We start from the raw sequence: 13,305 nt of genomic DNA on the forward strand, positions 1-13,305 counted from the left end.
TGTTGTAGAAGGATGGAGAAGATCAGTTGGACCGATTATGTGAGAAATGAAGAAGTGTTAATTAGAGTCAGTGAGCAGAAGAATATCCTACACGAAATAAGAAAACGGAAGGCTAATTGGATTGATCATGTTTTATACAGAAACTGCCTTCTAAAAGAAGTTATTGAAAGAAAGATAGAGGGGCAGATAGAAGTGACAAGAAGACATAAGAAGATGCTGGATGACCTTGGGGACAGAAGAGGATACTGTCATTTGAAGGAGAAAGCTCTAGATCGCATTAAATGGAGGAATTGTTTTGGAAGAGACTGTGGACCTGTCGTCTGACAGATTAGTGATGATGATGATATTATTATTTATGTTAATCAATTAATGTAAGTGATTTTGATTATGTGTCTTGTGTAATTTTGTGTATGTGTCTTGATATATCTATTTTCAAAGGGACCATTTCCACATCCCAGTTTTGTTACCTGTATGGATATATGGAAAATAAAGGAAATGAATGAATGAATGAATGAATGAATGAATGAATGAGTGTTTTTACTTGTTCCTAGTTTCACAAGATTAAATATTGAATAAAATGTAAAATGGGATCATTTATTTTTGCTTTTCTTCCTTGTCAGGATCTAGAGGACCGAGCAAGGATGATGAAGCAAAGAATGAAGGTGATGCAAGGGATGCGAGGCTCTGGGATGGGGAGTGAGTATGAAACCAGTGAAACTGATTTAGTTGATGCATGAGCACTTGGCGTAGAAATGCTGCTTTGTTTCAGTTTGGTTGTTTAGTTCAGTGTTTCTCAGCCACTGGGTTGTGCCCACACTGGTGACAGTATTATGAGTCTCCTTTGTTTTGTGTGTAGTATGACCTTTTCACTTCCACCTGATTTTGTTAAGGAAATGTATTTTGTTTACTGATTTATTTCTCTTTGTACATATCATGAATACATCATAAATATATGTATACATTTATAACATTTGTACATCAGGATGTTCAAAGGGTACATAATTGGGAATTAATTAGTATGAATAGCATGAATTAAGTTAACCACATAGAGCAGAGTCTTTTTCAAGAAGCAAACAACTACTCAGCTAGTCAAAAATTTTCCTGTCTTCTAACAGAACCCAAAAGTTCTTTATAATTTGGATCTCTGGTTCTTGCTGTAGTGACTGCGAAGAGTTCTGTTTTCTAGGATGTAACATTACATGGTCCAGTAGAAGTTCACTGATGTTTTGGAGGAACATACTACCTCCTTCTTCAGAGTCAAAGAGTAAGCCATGCAAACAACCACCAAGAAGCAGATTGGCCAGTAGTTGCTACTGGATTCTTGCTGACCACTAGCTTTGCGCATGCTTCAACTCTGAAGATGGAAACAATATGTTATTTCTAAATGTTAGTACAATTATACTGGAATACATGATATTACATCCAAGAAGGAAGTATTTATTAGTAATTATCACCTTCATTAGAACTTATCCTGAGCCATATAAATTCCATCAAAGCTTAGTAGCCAGATGTTGAGAGGATGGATGCCACATGAGGAGGTACACCCTGCTTTCTTTAAGCTGATGACAGAGATTGATTTGTCATCGTGTATCCTATTTCCCCAGAAAAATGACTGTTTAAACAAAACACTTTTGTGATACTACTAAACTTTTAAAACCATAGTTCTTTATAAGCTCTGTATTGTAGAAACATGGTACTGTAAGAACTGCTGGTATATGGAGCTGTTACTCTCCCACCACCTCTAACCACTTATGCTCATGAGGTCAGTTCTCTGTTAATTTGTTACTTCAGAGCAACACCATTAGTCACAATAGTGCACTCACTCATTTTGTTTGACTGTACCTTGCTGCACTGCACTGAATTGACAAACCAATCCACTCACTGACTGAATGACTAAGTGACTAACTTTACTGATTCACTAACTTACTGCCTACTGCTTTTATAAGTACATCACCCACAGGGAAAGTTCTGGAATATTCAAAGAAGAACTTGGTCATTCTTGTCAGCCAATGAGTTTCTGGAATATTCTAGGTGGGGGGTCACTATTTAGATAGGACAAGAGGTGCTCACAGTCCAGGTGACACATTCCCATCATGCTCCATTCCTGTGATTCTCCTTTCCCAGGGTTGCTCTTGAGTAGCCTCATGACACAGTGCCAGTCTGTCCAAGTATACCAGCATCATCTTTGCCTCAGGACATCACTGGATTCCGTAGACTATATTCTTGCTCCAGATGTTCAGCATGCAATGGCCTTTACAGGTTGGCTGCAGCTTAGGAACTTCTCTGTGGTCTTGGTCATGCTACACAACCAAACTTGGTCTCCTTCCTGGAATTCTGCTAGATGGTTATAGTGGGTTTGCATTTTGTTGCTGTCCAACTTTATATGTTCACAGGCATAATGACAAAGTCATGCAGCTCTTCTGTGAGAGCTGTTGTGTAATTGTTCATGTGCTGTGCTCCTTGTTCAGGGAGAGCACCCAACAAAAGGTTGCAGGACAGATGTACCTCCACTTCTGAGTCAGCTGAAACCCTGAGTCAGATCCACCATCGCCTCCTACGATATAAGAAGGGTATCCTCAGATGCTATATACAGAATGTACAGCTAACTGGGCTGCTTCTTTGGCAGTTCTCTGATGATTATTACTGACACCCGGTGTCATTGGTCACAAGACATTTCTTTTCCTGCATAGCATTCTTGCTGAATAGGTTGTTGTCTCTTGCAACATGTCACCGCTAGCTCATTACTGAATTCCTCACAAAGATTCTGGATCTGCCTTGGTACCCTTCAGTGGTTTGATTAGCATGTCTATTATTCTTCCTTTGAATTTTCCTTGTCCAGCCCAGAAAGCCCTTATTTCACTTCTGAGTTGTTCATGCTCTTCATAGTTTTCATGTCTTGCTGAAAGCTTGTCTTGACCATCATTCAACTTCTTTCACTGTTCAAATGGCTTGTAATGCCAGCATGCCACTAATTCAACTTCTGACACTAATTGTAACAACTATTGGTATATGAAGCAATTATTCTCCTACCACCTGTAACCACTTATGCTCTTGAAACCTGTTCTCTGGTCGTTCATTACTTCACAGCAAAACCATTGATCATAATACTATACTCACTCATTTCAGCTTGAAACATACATCAGTGATGAAATGTGACCATTATCATAATGTTTTAAATCAAGCATGTATTGCAAAACATGCTCTAAAATCTTTTATTATAGTAACCAACCATTGTCATAAATGTTTAGTTGTAACCACAGTTTTTATTCAAGCATGTACAGCACAGCATAGTATGAAGTCTTCATGTTTTCATGGTAGTTAATGACTAATCTTGTTTACAGTCTTGTGTGACAAAACTGTGCTGTGTTTGTTGTTTACTAATGTTTTGGAGAACCTAGATGTCTCCATAGTCAATGCAAAGTGATTAAACAGGCCAGATATTTCTAATCTGGGGAAAGAGTCAGTGGGGAATTTATTTGCTCTGATTAGTGGATGTAGGTTAATAGAGAAGCCAATTGTAATTTAGGTGTCCCAAGTTTTGATATGCTTCCATATTGGCCACACATCCAACCAGAGCTTGGAATTCCCAGTTACCTCATGAACTGGAACTGTACGTATACACCTATATTGGCACCAGATCATGTTTATTCACATTGCTTTGAACATGGATGGAACCACATTCATCAAATTATCAGCAACTTATCTCACCACAGCACGGTATTAGCACTTAAGAATGGCAACAAGATTTTAATATCAGATTCATGAGTTTAGGGGTTAGTATTTCCTCTTCCCATTCTTCTGCCTGGCCCTTGATGATTTACTCTTGGTGCTGTAGATGTATGTCCATTAATACTGCTGCTGGCCTTTGGTCATCAGCATCAACAAAGCCGAGAATTATCACACTAGAAGGACAAAGAAATGTCTTCTTGTGCTTGTTTTATATACACTCAACTCTCGATTATCTGGGGGCGGATAAACCGGTTTTCCGCTTAACCGGTGCTACCAGGGCTTTTTTGAGGCTTATATGTTGTTTAATATTCATTCACTTTTGTTTCACATTGTGAGTTGTAACACTATTTTCGCACTAGTGTGAACCGAGCTCTGAATTTTTTTGTCCTGTTATGCTAACACAATGTTCTAGGGTAGGGGTGAAGAATGCAAGGATTTGTGGAAAGTTTCAAGGACAGATGCACTGTCCCAGTTAGTCTCTTTGTATCGATCTTCAAGTGCGTTAGCAAAATGTCAGGGTGTAATTGGAAGCGTGTTGTGTTAGGTATTCAACAGAAACTCGTGTGAGCTGGGCTTCAAAATGTTAAGCAGTGATGAAATTATAAGTTTAGTGGGGGTGCAGCCAGAAGAGCGGGAAGAAAGTGAGAATGAGGAACAGGTGGACAGTGCTGCTAGTAAGAAAATATCACATGGTGCTGCTCTTAATCATTTGGAATCCTTACTAGACTATCTTGAGAGTGAAGAGAACAATTTATTAAGTGACAAGCTAATATTATCTAGGCTTTGTACAGATATCCATAAAAAGCAAATGACAATATTACATTTTTTTAAGTGTTAAGTGTGAATATTCGTAAGAAGTATTGGATGTTGTTGAACACTGTGATTGAAATAACTAATTCATACATCAGTGTAATGTAAAAAAAGTATTAAATAGGCCATGAGATGACATAAAAATGAGGTTGAATAAATTTAAATACAGGTAGGCTTATAGTATTATGAAGGTACAGTATTACAGTACTACTTTTAATAAAATTTATCTTAACCGGGTTTTCACTTAATCTTTATTTCCATCCCCACCATTATCCCAGATAATCGAGAGTTGAGTGTATATATACAGGGTGTTTCACGACTTTAGGGCATAACTGCAGGAGGTGATTTCCTAAGTCATTTTGATCAAAAAAGTTCATATAAACATGTGTCCGATTTTGTACGGTTATGGAGATATGATCGTTTTAAACTCAGAATAGAAGGTAATGATTACTGACAATAAACGGAACAAAATAATAAACCAGCATAATACATGATACATTTTAAGTATGAATGTAAAGTTAACTTCGTGAAATTGCCTTTAATTTGAATTGATTGGTGCTTAAAGCTGATTTTCAAAAATTCCACTGCCGGCCGCAACACAGGCTGCCGCTCGGTTGTGAACCGCGCCAGACATACCACCCCACCACGCCTTAGGTACCTCTCAAGTGTCAATATAACGAGATCACTCTGTCTGTAGCTGGCTAAAAATAGCGACCTGCCAGATGATAGACCCGGTTAACATGAGGGCGTGTACAGGAATGAGAAAACGGTCATAACTCTATAACTGTCCAAATTTGGACACATGTTTATATGAACTTTTTTGATCGCAAAGACCTAGGAAATCACCTCCTGCAGTTATGCCCTAAAGTCGTGAAACACCCCGTGTATATATATAGAGAGAGAGAGAGAGAGAGAGAGCCTCAGCATTCATTTCTGTGTTAGAACAATACAACAAAATTCTGTAAGATTCTTACGAAAATATGTGATCTGAAGCTGAATTTTACCAGGAGGTATAAAATAAGAAGTTCTGAATGGAATTGAAAAATCTAAGTAACATTACTTCAACTGTTTAAATATGGCTTCCAGTATTGTAAAAAAATTGGATAGTAGAGCAACTCAGTGTTCTTCATTTCATTTTAATGTTGACAGTGTGGAAAAAATGACTGATGCTGCCTTCTTTGTGGACTCCCGTGCTTGTCAGTGCACCTTCACTTTTAGAATACAACGTTTATATATAAAAATTATAAAGAAAGAATTAAAGCTCTCCCTATAGCAGGCTGTGGAGGTCCATAGGATTGTGAGAGGTCGAGGCTGCCACATTTTCTCTAGAGCAGGCTTGTCCAATTTCAAACAGGTTGCGATCAACTTTTTAATGTCAAAACTGCCAGTGATCTATCACCCCCTCCTATCGTTGTACCTTGCTTTAAGCAGAAATATTGGTAAAAATAACGCAACATCTGATGTTTGTTGTAAAAGCAACTAGTAACTGGGCTGTCTCTCTGATGTCTGTAGATTCATCCAGTTGGAGGGAGAAAGCAACACAATTGGAAACATATTTCAACAACTGAAGAAAGCAGTCTTCTGGGATTTGGCACCGCGTATAAGTGGTGTTAACCGACGTTTCGGAGGAACGTATCGCCTCCATCTTCAGGGTAGAAGAAAAAGTATAAGAAATCTGCAAGCGACAAGACCGTGAGAACGGTAAAAGCAGACTGGTGTCGGTTAACACCACTTATACACGGTGCCAAATCCCAGAAGACTGCTTTCTTCATAGTCACCGCCGTGAAAGCCTCAAATCTTACATCTTTCAACAACTGTTCAGTTATGTTTCCACACATTTCTGTTCGCCGCACAATGATTTTTCTTGATAATTGAAGATGTTGAATAGTAGCTCACCTCTTTCTTATTTTTAAATCCTTCAAAAAGATTATCAGCTATTCCAAGAAAACACTCTTTTACAAATTCCCTTCATTGAAAGGTTTGCATTTTTTAACAATCAGATTGCTGACCTTGAAGGATGATTTGGTTGCATTTTTAGAAAGTGACCTTGGTTTTTGCCATCAACTGTTGTTGAGCAGCTAATTTTGATTTAAGTTCTGTGAGCTCAAGTTTACGAATTTCACTTTTGGGTGGAAAATCAGCATCATACTTATTGCTATGGAGAGCATTATAATGATGTTCCAGATTGCCCTTTTTTTGGCAAGGATACTGAGGCGTTGCATTTTCCACTATATTGAGGTAACTGTTTTATCTGATACATGCACACAGATGCTTGAAAAATTAATAAAATAACGTGGGCAGAGCACTTACTATCCCTTTGATTACACTGAACTCATCCCCAACTCTATATTTATTTAATGCACAGCAAAGTGACAAATCTCCACTAACAGCTAATATAATAATATGTCTCATTTGTTAGTTCAGTGTATGGAGATTCACAGTTGACTGTAGGGAGGGAACGAAGTGAATCACACATTCTGTCGATCACTCTTGTATCAGAACACACGCGGCTGACGATAAGTGATGAAATGAGAGTTCATGTGATAAGGATAGAGTAGGAACTTCCCCACACTTCACTTAACACAAGTGTAAAGCAATTTTCACATAAGCTACGTAAGAACAGAAAACTGGGAATGACTAATACGTATTTTGCCTTCAAAATCTGAATATAATCATATTATATTATTACAAGTGATCTTACATGCTGTTCACGTATAATTTCCTTATAGGCCTATGAGATCGACCAAAAATCGTCCTGTGATTGACCGGTCGATCGTGATCAACACATTGGACATGCCTACTTTAGAGTGTCGTCTCACAGAGGTCAGTAAGGTTGTCAGCCTTGTCTGCTGGCCGCCCTTTACCCCCAGGACGATTCCTGGTACTCATTTCTATTAGAGGCTGAGTGAACCCCAGGGTCATAGTACGGCTGGAAGAAATAGGTCAATTGAAAAAAATATACCTCATCGGGACTCAAACCTGTGACCTGCTGGCTTGTAGCATATTGCCTCAACCAACTACGCTACTGCATGTCCCACTTACGAGGAAAAGGAAGAAAAAAAACAATATTTTTCTTGGGTATTCCAAATTAAATCAGAATGTGTTATATTTCCTCTGTCCTAACTGAATAATAGATATATGGTGAAATGACCCATTGTATTCACATATCTTCTGATGTCTGACTCAAATGCAATATGTTTGATTGGTTGTTGGCTTATTATACCTGAATCCAAATTGATAATCACCAGTAATCTCATCCACAAATAGTCTTACCAAGACATTGTTTGATAACATTTTACATGCACTAACCCTGTGGAGCAAAGTCCTTCATGAGAAGCTAATGATCATTTTGCTGTTCAAGGGATTGGGGCACATGGTAGTTTAGCTAGTTGAGGCACTATGCCACAAGCTGCAAGGTCACAGGTTCAATTCATGATGAGATCATTGGATTTTTCAATTGACTTAATCCTTCCTGCCACACTGTGGCCTTCTGTTCAACTCAGCCTCTAACAGAAATAATTACCAGGAATCTTCCTGGGGTTAAAGAGTGGCCAGTGTATAAGGCTGATAACCTCACTGCCATATATGAACTGATTGTCTAAAAAATGTGGGAACCTCAATGTCTCACAATTCTGTGGGTCTCCATGGTCTGTTACAGGGATATACAGCTTATTTATTGGACTGTCACAACACAACAATAAAAGAACTTCAAGGACAATTCCCAGATATAGTTCTGCTACATATTTTGGCCACTAGTGGCCATCATCAGGCAAACACACTTCAACAAACGTACACCACTGAACTGCAGTATGCAAAAGTTGATGCAATGTCATAAATCATTTAAGATAATTTGCAATAAGAATACAATAAGTAGGTTATTTAAAACCAATAAAAGTCATATATAAAAAACAAAATTAAAATTTGATTGATGTTTTTTAACATCGAATCAGTTGTTGGTTCCACTTTACATACGTATCTGTCGACAGATAGTAAACAGTCGTTGTTTACGTCCCATACATAACGTACAATTCTCTGTATGATGAGGCTCCAACTATTCCATTAATTATTGGGCCTCCTATACAATTTTATAATGAAACATTGAAATTTACTATTTGTCGACGGATACGTATGTAAAGTGGAACCAACGACTGATTCGATGTTAAAAAACATCAATCAAATTTTAATTTTGTCTTTATATATGACTTTTATTGGTTTTAAATAACCTACTTATTGTATTCTTATTGCAAATTATCTTAAATGATTTATGACATTGTATCAAATTTTGCGTACTGCAGTTCAGTGGTGTATGTTTGTTGAAGTGTGTTTGCCTGATGATTGCCACTAGTGGCTGAAACATGTAGCAGAACTATATCTGGGCATTGTCCTTGAAGTTCTTTTATTGTTGTGTTGTGACGGTCCAATAAATAAGTTGTATATATTGTAACACAGCAGGATGCATGAAATGAAAATTGTTACAGGGATAAATAACTAACTCACTAACTAACTAACAAATGAACTAACTTCATGGAATAAGAAACAACAGGACTGAATAAGTTGGCTCAAGTAATAGTGCTTCTGACTCATATTCAACAGATGCCTGGTTCAGATCTTAGCTGGAACACTCACTGTCATTACCAAGATTGTTGTTTTCCTCACTCCCTTCAAACAAATACCAGCAGAGTTACTCAATTAGGTCATCACCACTTCCTTTTATGTACTTTCCAATTCATTATTCATCAGTCATTCTACTATTCAATGATGTATAGTCTGAGATACTGACAAAATCAGCAAATAAATAGAAACAGCAAATAATATTACTGTTTCATGTATTAAATCCTAAATACTTAAATTCTGACACTTTTCAAATTTATGTATGTGTTTTTATGGTAGAAGAGAATAATCTGGTTATCATGGAAAGTAACCAGAACCTGTGCAGAATCAGTAGCAGGATATTATATTTAATCACCTATAGTTGTTCATAATTACCAGTTTGTCACTACTACCCTAATATACACATGTATAATTAATTAATTAATTAGTTAATTAACGACAGCATCTGAACTGACAGACTAGATGCAACTGTAATATGGAAGATTATTAACACTGAGAATAACCACAGATGTTCTTTATTTTATGTCAATAGTGCTTATATAATAATAGGTACTGAGTTCTTCTTGAAGCATTACAAGTCCTTACATTAGTTGTTTAACATTTTGAAGGCAATTTAAATTAATTTGCGAGTTGCCTCAGAATACATTAAATTCAAGTAGTATGGCAGATGACACAGGAAGTTTTACTCTCATGTTAATCATCGGAGAAATGAATCAGAACAGACCTCACCAAATATGATTATTATCATTTTCTCTTTATTTAATTCCTTTAATTTTTCGTTTCTGCTTTTCTGTTTTTTGTTTGTTTTCTGTCTCTTTCTTTCTCACTCTTTTCCTTTCTTCTGACCATTCTTTTTTTCTTCTTTGCCTGTCTCTTTCTGTTCCTCCAGTTATTTTTTTTCCTGCTAAACTGATGTAATACCTCCCATGTGTGGATTCATTGGTCCTCTTAATAGAAACTATCAGGGAATTAATTTTTTTATATGTTAGTTGGTCTTTGATCCACAAGTGAAATGTATATAACTGGTTAACTAACTCCCTGCAACAGAGTTCTTGGGAAGCCAGTAGTCACTCAGCTGTTCAGTGAATACCCAGCATTTTATGGAACTCATAAATTCATTACCATATTCACAAGCCTCCACTGCTTGCTCCTGAGTAAGATAAATCACTAAGGTAAACATGAGCTTTCAAATTTTTTGTGTTATTTATTATATCCAAGACTCACTTGTCCATCGTAATAGTATTTTGATTTTGTCATCAGATGTAAAAATATTCTATGGTAATAAGAAAATGAAGTGCAGAGAAGTGCTGATAAATTGATGAACTGAAAAAGTTGTTTGAAGTTTACTGGAATGCTGCATTAATGTAAATATTTGAGATGAAAATCCTTTGACATGAACTTGAAAAAGGTACAAGCATAACAAATGCATTATCATAGCCAATAGTAGGGCTGTCCAATTTAAACCAGTAAGAGACAGCGTTGTACCATGTGCATGCCTACCTGCAGGCAGCATTATGAAATAATGTTTTCCAGTGTGGCAATAAATATCCTGCAGTGGTCAGATCTGTGAAACACAAACACAGGAATAAAAATTGAGCCCAAAAAATTTCAAAACATTTACTTGAATTAAATATTGCCAGGTTAGTGGTGCTTAAAAATCAGCAGCTAGAGGAAGAGTATACTGTATTAACATTTTAAGAAATTGTGGGGGCATAGTAATTCCATAATTTTTGTAAGTTAATTATTTTGAGATGTGTGAAATCAGTTGAAAAATTACATGGAATATTTAGTAAGTACTTTTCATAAAGTTTTTTGACAAGACTCACAACTTTCTTGAAAGAGTAAGAAAGTATGAATACATATTGCAGGAAATGAAAGGATACTCTTACAGACAACACAAATCTTTCTGCTAGGCTGCATATGGCCTGCATGTTGCGAGTTGGACAGCCCTAGTTTATAAAAACTGGCATTCTTTAAACATTGCAGGAGTTAAAAAATTGATATATATATAATAGTAACATATGAGTTTTATTTTGTTTCTGTGTACCCTTTAAATAAATGCAGATGAATCTTAACATTTGGTAACATATTAAAAATGTTCATGGATTTTCTTCTGTTTGCTTGTTGCTCTATTAAAAATCAAAATTCCAGGGTGTATTTATATGTGTGTTGTGTATAAAATTTATTTCCTCTGTAACACAAATTTGCAAGAACAATGAGAAAATGAATCACCATCTAAAACTGGTTGAGAACCACTGAAAATTTCTAGCTATTAGCCTAGTTGTTTTGTAAGATTTTATAATAATTTTCATTGTTTTGCAGTTAAGCTAATGTGCTTTAATAACATATCTTGTGAGGGCTTGATAGCCTGCCTTAGCTAATGTTTTGAGTAGCTTTGTTTGCATCGCTGTTTGCTCCGTGCTTGCGGCTGCCATGCTGCTGCTACTGTCTGAAGCTGTCATCCTAAGCCGCCGCCACCAGATGCTCACTCACTACCACATGGACGATGTGATGATTTCTCACCTCCTTGATATGCGCCACACAGTTCTCCATTTATTTTTCATAACAAATTTGCTTTCTACAAAGAAGTGTATAAAAGTTTCCTTGGTTATTGACTGTTCCTGGGTGCACGCCAACACAGTCATTTTTCAAAGCTTCTCGTGTAATCTGTTTACTCAAACATACTAAGTGGCCAGTATTAAGAAATAATATTTCCACATCAACTGTTTGCTGGTATAGTTAGATTACTCATTACTAATTTATTAGTTATCCCTGAGGTAGTTAGTACTCGTACCAAAAAACTTAAGTAATTCATGGTGTCTCGATATTAAGACAGCAGAAAATTCAAAAGTGAAAGATAATGTCAAAGTGAAAAGTGTATAAAAATCAACATGATACGAAGACTTATTGTATGAACAGTGAAGTTGATTTGAATGAACAAGACAGTTCGATGATTCACTGATACATTGCACCAGAAGCATGTGGAGCACAGTGTTTACTCAGCATGTTTCGCATGCTTAACTTTAAGTAAACCCAAAGAAGAAACACCAAAACAGGTTTGTATATGAACTATACTACTGTAGACATATAATCTGGAAATACTGGTGCACTGTTAAAGGTGTACGGCTTAGATCCTTCTGTTTGATTAATAACAAGTTTGCAAACTATTAAGTCATGCAGGAATTTAAAAATGTAATTATAAACTGTAATTCATATTATTATGTGATCTGGATATGAGACATTGAGAATTTATCATTTGAAGAGAATATAATTAAAGCCATATGCCACCTTCTGCTGAGTTCATTTAATTTGAAGTTAAATTTTGTTACATTGTGCATAAATTCCTATGTGACTTTTGTATTGGACCCAGTGTGGGTATATCATATTGCTGTTCAACCAAGCATTGCAGATAATGCTGCTTATCTAAGTTTAAATTTATAACTGTTGTGCTCAAGCATTGCTTCAGAATGATAATACTTCTGAATACACATCGGCAGATATATCTGCAAGGCTTCTATAATTTTGCATGTTGATGCATGTATTTCCTGTCTCATTTGTTCTAAGCTACAACATCCTTAAACATGGTTTCCAGGGTGGGAACGCAATTATAGTGGTCGGAGTGATAGTGACCTGCCCTCGCATAGTACCATGTCTTCTGCTGATCACAGAGTGAGGAGGATTCCTCATTCACTGTCACCTGACAAAGATGTGATGGGTGACTTTGGGGACAGTGATATTGAAAGTGTTGTAAGCATCACGAGTAGTGCCTTCTCCACTCAGTCAGAGCGTCCACGTGGGTCCAGAGGGCTCAGGTGAGTGTGTCTAATTTAATTACAAATTTTAATATTATTTGGTTTACATGTCTCTTAATATTTTTCAGTGTATTATATTGTAATCTTGAACTGAAACAAGATTCATTTACAGTGTGTGGGTATGGCTTCACTTTCAAGTATGCCGTAAGCTACACAGCTTTAATGTTCTCAAGTACATTTACTCTGAAAACTCTGTAAATACAAAACCCCAAATTACCGTCATCAATGACAAAATTAATAAATTTGTAAACATTCTAACAAGATGCCTCAGATAATGTAAATGTACATAAAGAAAGCAGTCTTCTTGGATGTGGCACCATGTAGATGTGGTGTTAACCAACGT

General features: G+C 36.6%; 1 protein-coding gene across 13 annotated transcripts in view; it reads left to right on the top strand.

Annotated features, from left to right (window-relative positions):
* LOC111866799 (regulating synaptic membrane exocytosis protein 2) overlaps positions 1-13,305 on the top strand; it is a 204,580-nt gene that overhangs the window by 136,684 nt on the left and 54,591 nt on the right. For all 13 annotated transcript variants that reach the window (XR_004513258.1, XR_004513257.1, XR_002843212.2 and 10 more), the window contains 2 exons: positions 621-696; positions 12,743-12,962. Coding sequence is in view for 2 of the 13 variants with exons in the window: in XM_033752416.1 (XP_033608307.1) it covers positions 621-696; positions 12,743-12,962 (296 nt within the window). In the remaining 11 variants the exon portion in view is untranslated. The remainder of the gene's footprint in view (positions 1-620; positions 697-12,742; positions 12,963-13,305) is intronic.

Source organism: Cryptotermes secundus, unplaced genomic scaffold (genome assembly GCF_002891405.2).
Source record: "Cryptotermes secundus unplaced genomic scaffold, Csec_1.0 scaffold446, whole genome shotgun sequence".
Lineage (NCBI taxonomy): Eukaryota > Metazoa > Arthropoda > Insecta > Blattodea > Kalotermitidae > Cryptotermes > Cryptotermes secundus.